The following is a 16,730-nucleotide window of genomic DNA, read 5'->3' on the forward strand; positions in this document are numbered from 1 at the left end:
TCTCTTTGCAGCGTCTGTACCAAAAAACGGCTTTGTGTTTCGGACAGGTGTCTCTTTGCAGCGTCTGTACCAAAAAACGGCTTTGTGTTTCGGACAGGTGTCGGGTTTCTCTTTGCAGCGTCTGTACCAAAAAACGGCTTTGTGTTCGGACAGGTGTCGGGTTTCTCTTTGCAGCGTCTGTACCAAAAAACGGCTTTGTGTTTCGGACAGGTGTCTCTTTGCAGCGTCTGTACCAAAAAAACGGCTTTGTGTTTCGGACAGGTGTCTCTTTGCAGCGTCTGTACCGAAAAACGGCTTTGTGTTCGGACAGGTGTCGGGTTTCTCTTTGCAGCGTCTGTACCGAAAAACGGCTTTGTGTTTCGGACAGGTGTCGGGTGTCTCTTTGCAGCGTCTGTACCGAAAAACGGCTTTGTGTTTCGGACAGGTGTCGGGTCTCTCTTTGCAGCGTCTGTACCGAAAAACGGCTTTGTGTTTCGGACAGGTGTCGGGTCTCTCTTTGCAGCGTCTGTACCGAAAAACGTCTTTGTTTCCGGACAGGTGTCGGGTGTCTCTTTGCAGCGTCTGTACCGAAAAACGGCTTTGTGTTTCTGACAGGTATCTGGTTTCTCTTTGCAGCGTCTGTACAAAAAACAAAACAAAAATTGGAGCGGGATGTAGCCCAGTTGTAAAGCGCTCGCTTGATGTGCAGTCGGTCTGGGATCGATCCCCGTCGGTGGGCCCATCGGGCTATTTCTCGTTCTAGCCAGTATTCCACAACTGGTGTAACAAAGGCTGTGGTAATACTATCATGTCTGTGGGATGGTGCATATAAAAGATCCCTTGCAGTTAATCGAAAAAGAGTAGCCCACGAAGTGGCGACAGCGGGTTTCCTTTCTCGATATCTGTGTGGGTCTTAACCATATGTCTGACGACATATAAAAATAAAATGTGTTGAGTGCGTCGTTAAAGTTACATTCTCTGGTTACCATATTATAACATCATGTACAAATGCGAAATACAAGCTCAAATGCACTTTAAAAAAAGTTGTGTGTGTTCGCTATGAATGGATATCGTCAAACGTATACGCTTGATTCGTCGCCTGTGCCGCCATAGCTCGGCATGTTGTCAGTTTCAGTTAACACGTGCGTTTGCCAATTTCAAATTGTATGGATCATCGCAAAAAATTAAAAGAGAAATCTCGCGCTGTACGAAGAACGTTCGGTTGAGGATACGGTACTAGGGTCTTTAGTTAAAACCGGTTTGATCTTGACAAGGTATTATCGACAGTCGTACCTTCCTATTTCAGAATTGATATTTTACAAAGTGTTAGTAGAACTTTTAAAGTTTAGTTTGTATACTAGTAACACATTAATCATGTATATATTTTTAAAATAAAATATACTAAAGTAGACAATGAAAGTTTTCACTTCTTAATTTTACGTGTTAAAATCGACAAATTCAAATAAATATTATTTATTAAATAACACATATCCTATCCTTCCATCCATCTGCTGTTGAATGTCTAATATTTGGTAATTTTGACATATAATCTTAGAGAAGAATCGGGTGCATGTGCAGGGGGAGGATATTGGAGGTCGAAACCCTTACTTGCCCAAGCTTAAAAAAAATTGAAATGTATTTTTTGGGGGAGCATGGCCCCATATAAACTTCGCTCAACACAGTCTATAACCCCAACCCCGCTGAAATCCCTGCACACGCGCTTTGGAAACCCGCTAAAAAAATTTTTTAGCAAGGGATCGTTTATATGTACCATCCCACAGACAGGATATCACATACCATGGTCTTTTATATACCCGCCGATGGGGATCGATCCTAGACTGACCGCGCATTTCCAAAAAAACCCACCTTTTTAGGTCTAAGTAATTAATAAAAATAACATATAGTCTTGAAAAATGTTACGTAAATCGAACACAGTACCCTCTTCCTCTACCCCTAGAGCGTTACGTAATTAGTAACACCCCCTTACATGTAACGCGTATGCCAACAGCTGGCCACTGTGAAAATTTCAAGGCAAATCCCCCACCCACCGACCCCTGGAAAGGCGTTGTACCATACCTCTATGGATATAAATATGTTTTGGAGATATGAGACGACTCCTCAATCAAGACAGTTAAATTTGTTCAAAATTTGCGAAATCTCACGTGATCTCTTGTTGGGGAATTCTATACTTGTGATAAGCCAATGAAAACCGAGATCGGTACGAGCCCGTCAAAAGTGCCCCACTTTCAAAATACTTTCTGGATAAGCCAGCGTAGTGAAACCAATGCGGAGTGCGGCGTCATATATGCACCAAACGTAATTGGATTTTCTGTTCTATATGCTTAAATAATAAAAATATTCCGGATACTGCCGCTTTAAATAAAACATTTCCCTCCTTCTTCTGTACTAGTCGAAAACTAGCCCGAGTACTTCTACTGTAAGAGCACGCTGGTCATACGGATAAAGCAATAGTGGTTGAATGAATTACGCCGTGGTTATTTCGCCAACTTGGAAGTGTCTGTTGTATATCAATAATTATGACAGATAAAGCAGCCAATGGTAGGAATATGGATGTAATCGAAAGAAAGAAATGTTTTACTTAACGACGCATTCAACACATTTTATTTATGGTTATATGGCGTCAGACATATGGTTAAGGACCACACATATATTGAGAGAAGAAACCCGCTATCGCCACTTCATGGACTACTTTTTTTGATTAGCAGCAAAGGATGCTTTATATGCAACATCCCACAGACAGGGTAGTACATACCATGGCCTTTGATATACCAGTCGTGGTGCACTGGCTAGAGCGAATTACAACAAGAGAACATTATAAGTTATTAACTGTCCAAATGTTCGTCTTGTTCTCTACGGTTAGATTATTCGACCTCTGTTTCTTTATGTACTTGTAAATAGAAATAAACCTCGACACACTTACATCATCAAAGATGTTGGTGGATTTTTTGTTGGTTGGGGTGGGGGGGGGGGGGGGGGTTGGTCCTATTCTATATAACAATATAAATTTGGTTTTATGTTCTCCCCCACCCCACCCTACTAGTATCTCCCACAATTCAGATATCATTCCTATGGGCCTGCAATGACCAGGTCGCTGGATAATTCACCTGTATATCCATCTATCTATCCATCCATCCATCCATCCATCCATCCATCCATCCATCCATCCATCTATCTATATCTATCCATCTCAGTGGCGGATCCAGAAAATCCATTTGGGGATTTGGGGTGGGGGCAATGACATGAGGCGGAATGCCAAAAGGGACTTTGGGGGAGGTTTGGAGGGGGATCGTAAATAAAAAATGAAAATTAATATATAATAAAATTATAACTGTCGCAAAATTTAGGGGGCGGTCCCCCCCCCCCCCCCCCCCCCAACGATCCGCCTCTGTATCTATCTATCTGGGGCTCGCGATGGGGTCGTACGCACCCAGAAAAAACTCTGGCAACGAGTTTTGGGTATACAAAAGTCAGATGTTGCCTTTGCGTGAATATATATATATATATATATATATATATATATATATGTGTGTGTGTGTGTGTGTGTGTGTGTGTGTGTGTATGTGTGTGTGCGTGCGTGCGTGTGTGTGTGTTTTGCGTGGGTGCGCGCACGCGCGCGTAAGTAAATTGTATTAATTCGACTATTACGGATTTTACAGGGTTTGACTGTGAAATAAATAAATAAAATAAAACCTTTGTGTGTCCAGTAACGTCCATAATAAATTAATACCACCGAAAGCGGACCGCACGAACTTCCTAACCCCACCTAACGGTACATATGTATACATACTACCGGTAGAGTGAACAGAAAATCTCAACGCCGCAAAATGTAGATCGTGACCTCTTAAACTATGACACGTGACCTCCCAAATATGGATTGTGACCCGCCTCCACCAGTGGCAAGTTCGGAAGCTATGGCGTTCTGATGAGACAGCGATGGACGTCGGTTCTCGGAATGTTTACTAGATGTGTGTTCTCTTCGTGGATATACGCTGCTGAAAGTGCACTTATGTCATCTACCAATGTCTTAGAAACTACCGCGATCCAAGGGTCGTAACAATACCGATAGCATGGCTGCTGCCGAGGACGAGAAACTAACAAGGCGAGCGGCCCTTCGAGTTGGAATAGTGTATTTCTGCTTGGCACTAGTTGTCGAAGGTATGTTGGGCTTTGTCAAAACTTCATTTATAGTCGTTAATCTAGCGCGTGTAGTAAAATAGTAGTAGATCCTTCTTTTTCTGGTGTTTATTTTCCTGTAAGAGAAAAGCGTTTGTAGATTGTGGTGGTGTTTTTAAACTGTAGACATATCGTCGCCGATATTACTGTGTTTCGAGTTTTCAACGGCCGTTCCATTGTTTGCGGATTCGGTCAAAATCACCGCAGGGGGTCTTGCGATTTTAGCCTGAACCGGTGACGATGAATCGCGTAGCTTTTCGTCACTATTTAAGTCTTATTACAAAATTAACAAGCTCTTTGTACCTGCCATTTTTTTATACCAACTTGAAAAGTGTTCTATTTTTGTTAGCAGTCTGCCTTTGTTTAATTTTGTAACGTATAACCGGTACACACGTGTGTATTAAAGTTAGTGTTTACATAACATCGTTATATTCTGCCCTGCTATGTCCTACATTAAAACATTGGATTTACTAATGTTTATTCTAATGTGTTTTGAACAGTGTTTGTTTACAGTAATTATGTACTGTTATACATGTGTGTTCTGATTTCGCTATAATAAATAGTGATAATGTGTTAAAATGTGTATTATTTTGTACATGGTCTTTTCATGATATGCTACAAAGTATTCTCTAGTATTTTACATGTGATACAATGTAACATAAATACAAAAATAGTCCTCTTATACAATATTTCACAAATGTTAATACTTATTATTGTTGAAAAATACATTATGTTACAATTATCTATAATATAGCATCCATTACAAACCCACCGGTCTCGGTGGCGTCGTGGCAGGCCATCGGTCTACAGGCTGGTAGGTACAGGGTTCGAATTCCAGTCGAGGCATGGGATTTTTAATCCAGATACCGACTCCAAACCCTGAGTGAGTGCTCCGCAAGGCTCAATGGGTAGGTGTAAACCACTTGCACCGACCAGTGATCCATAACTGGTTCAACAAAGGCCATGGTTTGTGCTATCCTGCCTGTGGGAAGCGCAAATAAAAGATCCCTTGCTGCCTATCGGAAGAGTAGCCCATGTAGTGGCGACAGCGGGTTTCCTCTCAAAACCTGTGTGGTCCTGAACCATATGTCTGACGCCATATAACCGTAAATAAAATGTGTTGAGTGCGTCGTTAAATAAAACACTTCTTTCTTTCTTTCCATTACAAACCCATGTGAGAGAGAGAGAGAGAGAACAAAACAAACATGAGCACACAAACATCCACTATTCTTGGAAAACCCTTACCATTTTTTATAATTCAGTCCCTTGAATATATTGGAGAGAGAGGGAGACAGAGAGCAAGAGAGCCAGCCCCACTCCCCCAGCTAATTACACCATTGTGTGTTAATCCAGCCCCTTAAATATATTGCAACGAGAGAGATAGTCGGATAGAGAGAGAGAGAGAGAGAGAAAGAGAGCCAGCCCCCTCCCCATCTAATTACACCATTGTGTGTTAATCCAGCCCCTTAAATATATTGCAACGAGAGAGATAGTCGGATAGAGAGAGAGAGAGAGAGAGAAAGAGAGCCAGCCCCCTCCCCATCTAATTACACCATTGTGTGTTAATCCAGCCCCTTAAATATATTGCAACGAGAGAGATAGTCGGATAGAGAGAGAGAGAGAGAGAGAGAAAGAGAGCCAGCCCCCTCCCCATCTAATTACACCATTGTGTGTTAATCCAGCCCCTTAAATATATTGCAACGAGAGACATAGTCGGATAGAGAGAGAGAGAGAGAGAGAAAGAGAGCCAGCCCCCTCCCCATCTAATTACACCATTGTGTGTTAATCCAGCCCCTTAAATATATTGCAACGAGAGAGATAGTCGGATAGAGAGAGAGAGAGAGAGAGAGAGAAAGAGAGCCAGCCCCCTCCCCCATCTAATTACACCATTGTGTGTTAATCCAGCCCCTTAAATATATTGCAACGAGAGAGATAGTCGGATAGAGAGAGAGAGAGAGAGAAAGAGAGCCAGCCCCCTCCCCATCTAATTACACCATTGTGTGTTAATCCAGCCCCTTAAATATATTGCAACGAGAGAGATAGTCGGATAGAGAGAGAGAGAGAGAGAGAAAGAGAGCCAGCCCCCTCCCCATCTAATTACACCATTGTGTGTTAATCCAGCCCCTTAAATATATTGCAACGAGAGAGATAGTCGGATAGAAAGAGAGAGAGAGAGAAAGAGAGCCAGCCCCCTCCCCATCTAATTACACCATTGTGTGTTAATCCAGCCCCTTAAATATATTGCAACGAGAGAGATAGTCGGATAGAGAGAGAGAGAGAGAGAAAGAGAGCCAGCCCCCTCCCCATCTAATTACACCATTGTGTGTTAATCCAGTCCCTTAAATATATTGCAATGAGAGAGCGAGAGAGAGAGAGAGAGAGAGAGAGCGCCCGCCCGCCCGCCCTTCCCCATCTAATTACACCATTGTGTGTTAATCCAGTCTCTGTCAAGAACAGACATCTGTCTGCCATGCACAATGTATTGTCTGTTCTCCCAACCATAACAACATGATGTAATGTATTAGTGCAATCAACACTGTACATTAATCAGTGAACCATGACACCAGCCTTGTAGGTAGGCAGTGTGAAAGATCTCAGTGCTGTGTGTCAGGATGCTAATAGTAGATGAAAGGAAGAACGAATATTTGTTTTATACATGCTGTACATGTATCATATAAACAACTGGTATATGAAGTGTGTGTGAGAGGGGGGGGGGGGGGGATGTGTATCCCCACTTTTTTGCATCTTCCTACGCTGGTGTATAATATAAATATATGTACATGCGGGCAGTAGCTATGATTTTCTTTTTTGGGGGGGGGGGGGGGCAACTGAGTAGTTAATAGTCTAAAACTCCTTAAACAGTTAAGAAGAGAATTTTCTTTAAGTTTCTATAATGCTTTCCGGATTTTTTTTTTGGGGGTGGGGGTGGGGTGGGGGCAACTGCCCTGACATGTGTGTCTATGTATGTAACAGTTAAAAAGTACAGCATCTGCAGGGGACAATATTTCGAAATCTGAGGGAACCGGAAGTCGGTTCACGTGGTTTTTACCTAGGTAACCAATTGTTCAGTTACGTGAATTATATTTGCGTAACCCGTGGGTTACCTGATCGGTTACGTTGAAATTATATTTTAAATACATAGTTTTTAGCTGAAACATAAAGTTTAAACAAATACAAAAGGAAACATTTTACCAAAAAAAATGTCTTTAATGCTTGCTAAAGGTAACAATATTATAAAAGAACTGAATATCAACCCCAGTACTGAAACAAAATACAGGGGCGTAGCCAGATATTTTTTTTTAGCATTATGCATGCCAAAGGCGTGCCCGAGCGGGGATATTCGGTGGGCCTCCCCCTGTGAAAAGTTTGAAACTCGGGATGCCTGTAGATACATTATGCATGCCAAAGGCGTGCCCGAGCGGGGATATTCGGTGGGCCTCCCCCTGTGAAAAGTTTGAAACTCGGGACGCCTGTAGATACATTCTGAGCCGTTTTCAGAGGCTTTTTTTTTTTTAATCTTTTTTTAGAGTCAATTTTAAGAGGATATTTTATAGAATAATTACAGACAGCCTCGACCTATTCCCGGATTTTGTTTTTGCATTACACACATGTGTACTGTGCATAATGGGGGCTACACCTTTGCATGGCTAGCTCTGGCACTCTGCCAATTCGCCAATTGCAAATTCTGAAAGCAGTTGGCTCTGACATTTTATTTTAATTTGGCGAAATAATTTCAGGTAATAATTAACATTTTAAAGAAAAAATATATTGATTTTTGCAATTTTTAAAGTTTAATAGACAATTTGGTGAAATGTTTTCCTCACCCAAAGCTAGCCATGCTTTGAAATATATATATACATAATCATTTGATTCCTTCTTGCAGTGGCTATGCTACTTTCACTTTATCGATGGTACTTCTATACTACAGTGATGTTCCAAATATTTGTGTGTTTTTTAAAGCTCATTATGCGATGTTACTATTTTTAAATTTGTGTGACACTTTTGGATTCCTGTTTACCTTAAAAGTGTTTATAACATATGTAAAATTATAGGCAATCCAATATTATGTCTACATATATATATTCCTTTAGCAGCAGATAATTTGGCAGTCCCCAGCTGTCTGAGCACATTTCTTTAAAACTTTTGGCTCGACTCTATACTGAACATTTACTTTAGACTGGTTGCAAATTACAACTGTTGAAATATAACGTTGTTTACTGATTTGTTGGGAATTGAATGCAACTACAGTCAACAAGGGGTTTGGGAGGCCTCCCCCTGAAAAAAGGTTATGTTTAGGGTTAGGTTTAAGAAAATCTTACAGTAATGATGAGAATAATTAATTTGGTCAAAACGTTAACTTTAAAAAATGAAATCTGCAAAAGAAATTTGGGTATGGCACCTACCCGTTTTACGCTCTGGCAGAAATGCTCATAGCCGATGATTAATAAATTAATGTGCTCTAGAGCCGTCATTAAAGAAAACAAACTTTTAACTTTGACATAGATATATCAAACTGGCTCCCTCAGATCTGTTTCAAAGTGTCGTAAGGAAGGTAGGAAGGAAATGTTTTATTTAACGACGCACTCAACACATTTTATTTACAGCTATATCAGACCTTCGTTTTTGAAGGGCGCGAGCGCTATTACGCCCGTGAACCCCCATCAACTCAATCTGATGGGCGCGAAATAACGCGAGCCTAAATTGAACAAATCACACTTGTATCTTCTTTTTTTTAACTCTGTTATTTTAATAGTTTATTGAATCCAATTTAATCCACAACGCCACAAACCTTTCCATTATGTTCACAGTGGACTTCCTAGAATACTCTTTTATAAATTGAAACACGATTGGTTGGTTATCTTTACACTAAGCCAATCAGCTAGGAGTTCACTTATTATTAAGATCTCGTCGGTTTTCTTTTCTTTAATTTCGTACAATGCAGGTAATGATCGCAAAATCTATTTTACACTGTCGTCGTTTTGATCACGTACAGGAAAAATAATAGGTGCGTTGTCCAATAATTATATTATGTGTATAATGTTTATATGTTCATATCAGAGTAAACGCGTACACCAACAAAACACGAATTTAGTAAAGCAGGTTTTGTTTTACATAGTGACGTACTCCAAAAATTTCTACTTTCTGTTTCACGATACTGCCACGTGATTTAAAGCCAAAGACATTGACCGTGGTAGTCAGATTTCTATGTACATGTAAATCGGTTGACGGGCACCTGAAATAAACATACACCGATTTAATTTAATTTCAGTAATTCGAATTTACCGAATGTTAAGCATGTATATTTTAAAACTAAATTTACATTAGGGTGGGGTTTGTTTGTTGGTTGGGGGTTTGGTTGGTTGGTTGTTTTTGTTTAGTTTTTTTCTGTGTTTTTTTTCTGTGTTGCTATGATTCGACTTATTAGTATAATAAATGACGTGTTAACTACAGTACACTGATAATGAAAGTTAATACTGTTTGTAAAATATATATTTATAAAAATTGTAGTATAGTTGGGTAGAAAACAATATACGTTGACATTTTCTGTTATGACATTATTATTATTTTTTAAAATAGAGAATTTGCAGGTACATAGCATGTATATTATTGTAACTCTGTGCCATGTGGTTGTTACAGTTTTACATTCAGTTCACAGGTTTGTGTCCATGGAGAAATCATATCATTGTACGATGAAAACTAAAATTATTGTACTTGTTTTAAATAAAACAGAATAAGCACAAACAAATCAGTTTCAATTCCATATTCATAAATAGTCAACAGATTATCATGATACAGAATTTTAATGCAACATGATATGCATATAATACATAAGAAATCGATAAATGTGTTCATGGTGTTTCTTTTTCTTTTGCAAGACTGCAGTGACCCATTCCTTCACATTTGAGAACAACCATGATAATATTGATATTAGTTAAATTAGGATATTTATTTTTAAACACAAAACATTAAATCTTAAGATATATAATTTAGAAATTTTTATCATTACTCCTCAAACTTAATCAAGACCATGGGTGCAATTCCTCTTGGTCTCTTGCCTCTAATTCTGATTATTTTGAGGGGTGCAATTTTCCCAGTCTGCATTTTGAGGAGTGTGATTTCCACCACACACACACACACACACCCCCCTTGTAAGCATTTTGAGGAGTGCGATCTTTGGCACTCCTGGGTTTTTCAAAAACAAAGGTCTGCTATATGGCATCAGACAAATGGTTATGGACCATTAAGAGGGAGGAAACCTGCTTTCACCACTTCATGGGCTACTCTTTTCGATTAGCAGCAAGGGATCTTTTATATGCACCATCCCATACACAGGATAGCACATACCACAGCCATTGTTGTATCAGTCGTGGTGCACTGACTGGACCGAGAAATAACCTAGTGGGTCTACTGATGGGGATTGATCCCAAACTGACCGCACATCAAGTAAGCGCTTTACCACTGGGCTATGTCCTAAGGGAAGACAACTGTTTTTGCTTCCAGACAGTAAACCTCATGGGGCAAACAGCAGCTGCATTTCACATTATCCGACTGTTTTATTTTATATTTGTTTCCGCATGGCTGGCTGTGACATGATAGGTGTGTACGTTTGTACATCAGAGCACAGATCTCTTGACTTCAGAGCCGAGAAAAGATTACAGTTCACACAAAATATACACATATTATTTTTAGATTGTTCTACAAGGTTTTCAGTGTATATTAACCATACTGACACTGATTTCTGCAAATCGGGACGTAGCCCGGTGGTAAAGCGCTTGCTTGATGCGTGGTCGGTTTGGGATCGATCCCCGTTGGTGGGCCCAGTGGGCTATTTCTCGCTCCATCCAGTGCACCACGACTGGTACAACAAAGGCCGTGGTATGTGTTATCCTGTCTATGGGATGGTGCATATAAAAGATCCCTTGCTGCTAATTGAAAAGAGTACGGTAGCCCATGAAGTGGCGACAGCGGATTTCCTCCCTCAATATCTGTGTGGTCCTTAAAAATATGTCTGACACCATATACATATATATAACCATAAATAAAATGCGTTGATTGTGTCGTTAAATAAAACATTTCCTACCTTTCTCTCTTCCTGATTTCTGCAAACATATTGTACATTTGCCGGCCATATATTGGCCTGGTCATTAAAGCTTGTTTTGTTTAACGACACCACTGGAGCACGTTGATTTATAAATTATTTGCTATATATTACAAGTCAAACATCTGGTAGTCAAATACAAATTAACTTCAAACCTTTTAACTATGGTAACTCTTATCAAAACATAAACAAATCACAGCAATACATACATGAACAAACCAGCCTTGGTGGTGTCATGGTTACGCCATCAAGTATAAGGCTGGAAGGTACTGGGTTCACAGCCCGGTACCGGCTCCAATCCAGAGAAGAATTTTTAATGACTCATTGGGTAGGTGTACGACCACTACACCCTATTCTTTCTCACTGACCACTAACCACTAACATTAGTACAAACTGACTGGCCTAAGGCTGATAGGTACAGGGTTCCCAGCCTGGAACCGGCTCCCACCCAGAGCAAGTTTTAACGACTCGATGGATAGGTGTAAGACTACTATAAACCCTTTTCTTTCTTACTGACCACTAACCACGAACAACTAAACCACTGTTCTCGACAAACAGCTCAGATAGCTACGGTATGTGCCCAGGATATCGTGCTTGAACCTTAATTGGATATGAGTTTGAAACTCAAATCAAATCAACATGAACAATGTATACATATATGAAGTGGGTTAGTTTGTTTTGTTTAATGACACCATCAGGGCACATGTATTGATTTATTGATAATCGGCTATTGTATGTATGTCAAACATTTAGCTAACTAATTTTATATCATTGACATGAAACCTTGAAAGAATGTTTGCCAAATTAAACTTAATCATGTTAATTAGCACACCAGTAAAGTGCTATGCTAACAGAAATAACCTTTATATAGCAGGGTTGTATATATATATATATATATATATATATATATATATATATATATGAAAGGAAATGACTATTGTTTAGAAGGAAATGTTTTATTTAACGACACACTCAACACATTTTATTTACAGTTATATGGTGTCAGACATGGTTATAAGGACCATACAGATATATAGAGAGGAAACCTGCTGTCGCCACTTCATGAGCTACTCTTTTTGATCAGCAGCAAGGGATCTTTTATATGCACCATCCCACAGACAGTATAGTACATACCACAGCCTTTGTTACACCAGTCATGGTGCACTGGCTGGAGCGAGAAATAGCCCAATGTGCCCACTAAGTGACTGCATCAAGCGAGCATTTTACCACTGGGCTACGTCACACACCCGACCGGAAAACACTAATTATTTATTACATGCACTTTTTTTTATAGACAGGACATTACATACCACAAACTTTGATGTATCAGTTATGTGATATAGTGCATGGTGGGGATAAATGTAAATTTTGCCTATTTTAATCAATCTTAATTCTTCCCTTTCTCCTGGGAAGGGAGAAGTCAATTCTACTTTTTCAGTTCTAGATTAGGACCTAGTAGTAGTAACTGCCATGCATTCACAATGACAGTTTGCATGAAATATGAAATATTATGCCAACAATAATATAACAAAATATTCAGTGCTCTACAGAGCGAGTAAAATACTCGCCATGGCGACTAAAAACATTCCCTGGCCTCTAAAAAATAAAATCACATTCACCAGTTGGCGACTGTCCAATAATTTTACTTTAATCTGTAAATAAAACTGGACATCGGAAAACACTGTGAACCAGTAGCAATTTATCTTCCATAAAACGTGTTTTCTATTGGTAATTTGTTTGAAAAATAAAAGTTTGAGACATGTTAATGGGACTATATGAATAACGATTTTCCAATATTCAAGAGTAAACATGGTGACGTAAAGTGGGAGGTAATACATCATTATGATGTTATCTCCCTTAACTTGAATATCAAGCATTTTATTTATGTATTAAAATGACATTGTTGAGCCACTAGTACTGTGTCTTTACTTGTCTGTTTGAAACTCAAACGTTAATTATTTTAAATGTCGACTTGTATATATATATATATATATGAATATGTTATGCTGTGTCTCGTGCGTATCGTGACGATAATGACATCTCCAATCGTGAATGTCGTTTTAATCACACGGAAGTCATGTTCACCAGTGGAGGATGAAAACATGTTTCTATTTTCATGACTTGACTTTAAACAGTATTTATAGATTTACAAGTCAGTATGTGACTAAAATAAATATTATTTAAACCTAAAGTAAGGTAGCCGATTGGTAACTACTAGTAACACTTTGAAGCCTGGTAGATATTATCACAATGATTTTATTTCATTTTTAATGAGTACTGCAATTTAAATGCATATTTTAGCAGTGCCATTAAAATAGTAATTCGCTTAAATTCGTTTAATACAATTATTGGGTATGGAATTCGATAATGATAGTTAATAGTCGTTCACTGTTTTAGTGGAACCGGACACAAACAATAAGTTGTAATTTTTACTATTTAACAACTAGGAATCACCTCTTCACGAGTTCATTCGAATGCAGTCCTAATAACAATTATAGCATTAGTAATGTGCCGTAAAATGGCAGATGAATCGATTTAATTACAAGTATATATTAGCTGGCTACTAAATATAAGTGGCTGGCGACTAAAATATTATACTTTACTGGCCAGGGAAGAGTAAATTTGAACTTGCTTTGTAGAGCACTGATATTAATAATATTAAAAATTTATAATTATAAATAAATAAATAAGTTCTATAAATGATGTTTATCACACTTAATGTTGTTTATTTTATTATTATTTTTTGTTTAACGACACCACTAGAGTTCATTGATTTATTAATCATCGGCTATAATCGGATGTCAAACATTTGGTAATTTTTACATATATATATAGTCTTATATAGAGAGGAAATCTGCTACATTTTTTCCATTTGTATGAAGGGATCTTTTATATGCACTGTCCCACAGACAGGATAGCACATACCATAACCTTTGATATACCAGTCGTGGTGCACTGGATGGAATGTAGCTTTGTTTAACACGCAACTTGAAATGTATGTTTTAGAAAGATTTCTATTTTTGGCACCTGTAGACATAGAGGTTGAAAGGGGTTGTAACTAAGCGTTTGATTGCTGACTGCAAGAGTAGTGAGATCTGTCTGTTCACCCAGACACTCATTCCGGGAAAGAAATTAACAGTTAAACTGTCTCAAGTAATTATTTGTTGCTATGCACTGAACATGTTTCTTTCTCTTTTTTTTTCTTTTTTTTGTTAAGCTAGGTTTCGAAAATGTTTTAGCAATACAAACTACATTGTAAATACATGCTTGTGAGTTTAAGCTCTGAACATATCTCTCTCTCTCTGTCTCTGTCTGTCTCTGTCTGTCTCTCTCTCTCTCTCTCTCTCTCTCTCTCTCTCTCTCTCTCTCTCTCTCTCTCTCTCTCTCTCTCTCTCTCTCTCTCTCTCTCTCTCTCTCTCTCTCTCACTCATTCACTCTCACTCTCACCCTCACCCTCTCTTTTTGTAAGCTAAGTTCTGAAAATGTTTTAGCAATACAATCTACATTGTACATATATGCTTGTGAGTTTAAACACTGAACCTCTCTCTCTCTCTCTCTCTCTCTCTCTCTCTCTCTCTCTCTCTCTCTCTCTCTCTCTCTCTCTCTCTCTCTCTCTCTCTCTCTCTCTCACTCTCACTCTTTCTAACTCACTCTCACTCTCTCTCTCTTTTTGTAAGCTAAGTTCTGAAAATGTTTTAGCAATACAAACTACATTGTACATATATGCTTGTGAGTTTAAACACTGAACCTCGCCCCCCCCCCTCTCTCTCTCTCTCTCTCTCTCTCTCTCTCTCTCTCTCTCTCTCTCTCTCTCTCTCTCTCTCTCTCTCTCTCTCTCTCTCTCCTCTCTTCTCCTCTCACTCTCACCCTCACTCTCACCCTCTCTCTCTCTTTTTGTAAGCTAAGTTCTGAAAATGTTTTAGCAATACAAACTACATTGTACATATATATGCTTGTGAGTTTAAGCAATAACAAACATCTGACATTTATACTTTGATATTTAAAGATAAATGTATCTATGTACATGTGGGGTAGGATGTATAGCCCAGTCGTAAAACGCTCTCTTGATGCACTGTTGGTTTGGGATTGATCCTTGCTGTCATTAATCATTCCCTTTTAAGTTCTGGTTTCCCAGTCTTGACAACTGCTTGGATGTATACCACCGGCCTTGATGGTGTCATGGTTAAGTCATCGGACATCAGGCTGGTAGGTAAAGGGTTCATAGCCCGGTACCGGCTCCCACCCAGAGCGAGTTTTAGCAACTCGGTGGGTAGATGTATCACTACTATACACCCTCTTCTCTCTCACTAACCACTAACAATTAACAACTAACACACTGTCCTGGACAGACAGCTCAGATAGCTGAGGTGTGTGCCCAGGACAGCGCGCTTGAACCTTAATTGGATATATATAAGCATGAAAATAAGTTGAAATGAATGAAAAATGCTGCGGTGCAGTGAATTTTAGCATGCTCATATATACCACAATGGTTTCGAGCATGTCTGTTCCGGGTCCCATCTCTGGATGAAAAATGGATGTATATATATATATATATATACCTTGTGAATTAAGTGGCGAAGTCAGTTGCATCATCATCACTATCTGTAGCACTTGGTGTTGTCATGGTGAGCTTGTGTTATGTAATGTCTCTTGATGTGAGGAGGCGGGACATAGCCCAGTGGTACAGCGCTCGCTCGATACGCAGTCGGTGTGGGATCGATCCCCGTCATTGGGCCCCATTGGGTTATTTCTCATTCCAACCAGTGCACCACGACTGGTATATCAAAGGCCGTGGTATGTACTACCCTGTCTGTGGGGTGGTGCATATAAAAGACCCCTTGCTGCTAATCGAAATGAGTAGCCCATGAAGTGGCGACATCAGGTTTTGTTCCTCAATATCTGTGTGGTCTTTAACCATATGTCCGAGGCCATATAACCGTAATTAAAATGTGTTGAGTGCATTGTTAAATGAACCATTTTCCTTCTTGACAACTGCTTGGACCTATACCTTGTGAATTAAGTGGAGAAGTCAGTTGCATCATCATTTCTATCTGTAGCACTTGGTGTTATCTTGGTGAGCTTGTGTTATGTAATCCCTCTTGATCAGAGCATCACACAGGCTATCTGGTGTGTTTAATGTACTTAGCAGCTATCAACCTTTCCTGAATCCCAAGTTACCTGGCACTTAAATCTATAGGGCCAGTGCTAATTACAATAACAACTGTTGTTACTTAGCTTAAAGTTTGTTTTGTTTTGACAACCGGCCTCGGTGGCGCAGTGGTTAAGCCATCAGACTACAGGCTGGTAGGTATAGGGTTCGCAGCCCGGTACCGGCTCCAACCCAGAGCGAGTTCTTAAGGGCTTGGTGGGTAGGTGAAAGGCCACTATATACACCCTCTTCTTTCTTACTAACCACTAGCACCTGGACAGACAGCTCATATAGATGAGGTATGTGCCC

The 16,730-nt window shown here is 39.4% G+C and overlaps 1 protein-coding gene across 7 annotated transcripts in view; it reads left to right on the forward strand.

Moving 5' to 3' along the window:
• The first annotated feature begins 3,887 nt into the window (after positions 1-3,887).
• Positions 3,888-16,730, forward strand: part of LOC121373553 (neogenin-like) — a 150,601-nt gene continuing 137,758 nt past the window's right edge. For all 7 annotated transcript variants that reach the window (XM_041500231.1, XM_041500234.1, XM_041500233.1 and 4 more), the window contains exon 1: positions 3,888-4,155. In XM_041500231.1, the coding sequence (XP_041356165.1) occupies positions 4,068-4,155 (88 nt within the window). In that variant the 5' untranslated portion in view covers positions 3,888-4,067. The remainder of the gene's footprint in view (positions 4,156-16,730) is intronic.

The sequence above is a fragment of the Gigantopelta aegis genome, chromosome 5, assembly GCF_016097555.1.
Source record: "Gigantopelta aegis isolate Gae_Host chromosome 5, Gae_host_genome, whole genome shotgun sequence".
NCBI lineage: Eukaryota > Metazoa > Mollusca > Gastropoda > Neomphalida > Peltospiridae > Gigantopelta > Gigantopelta aegis.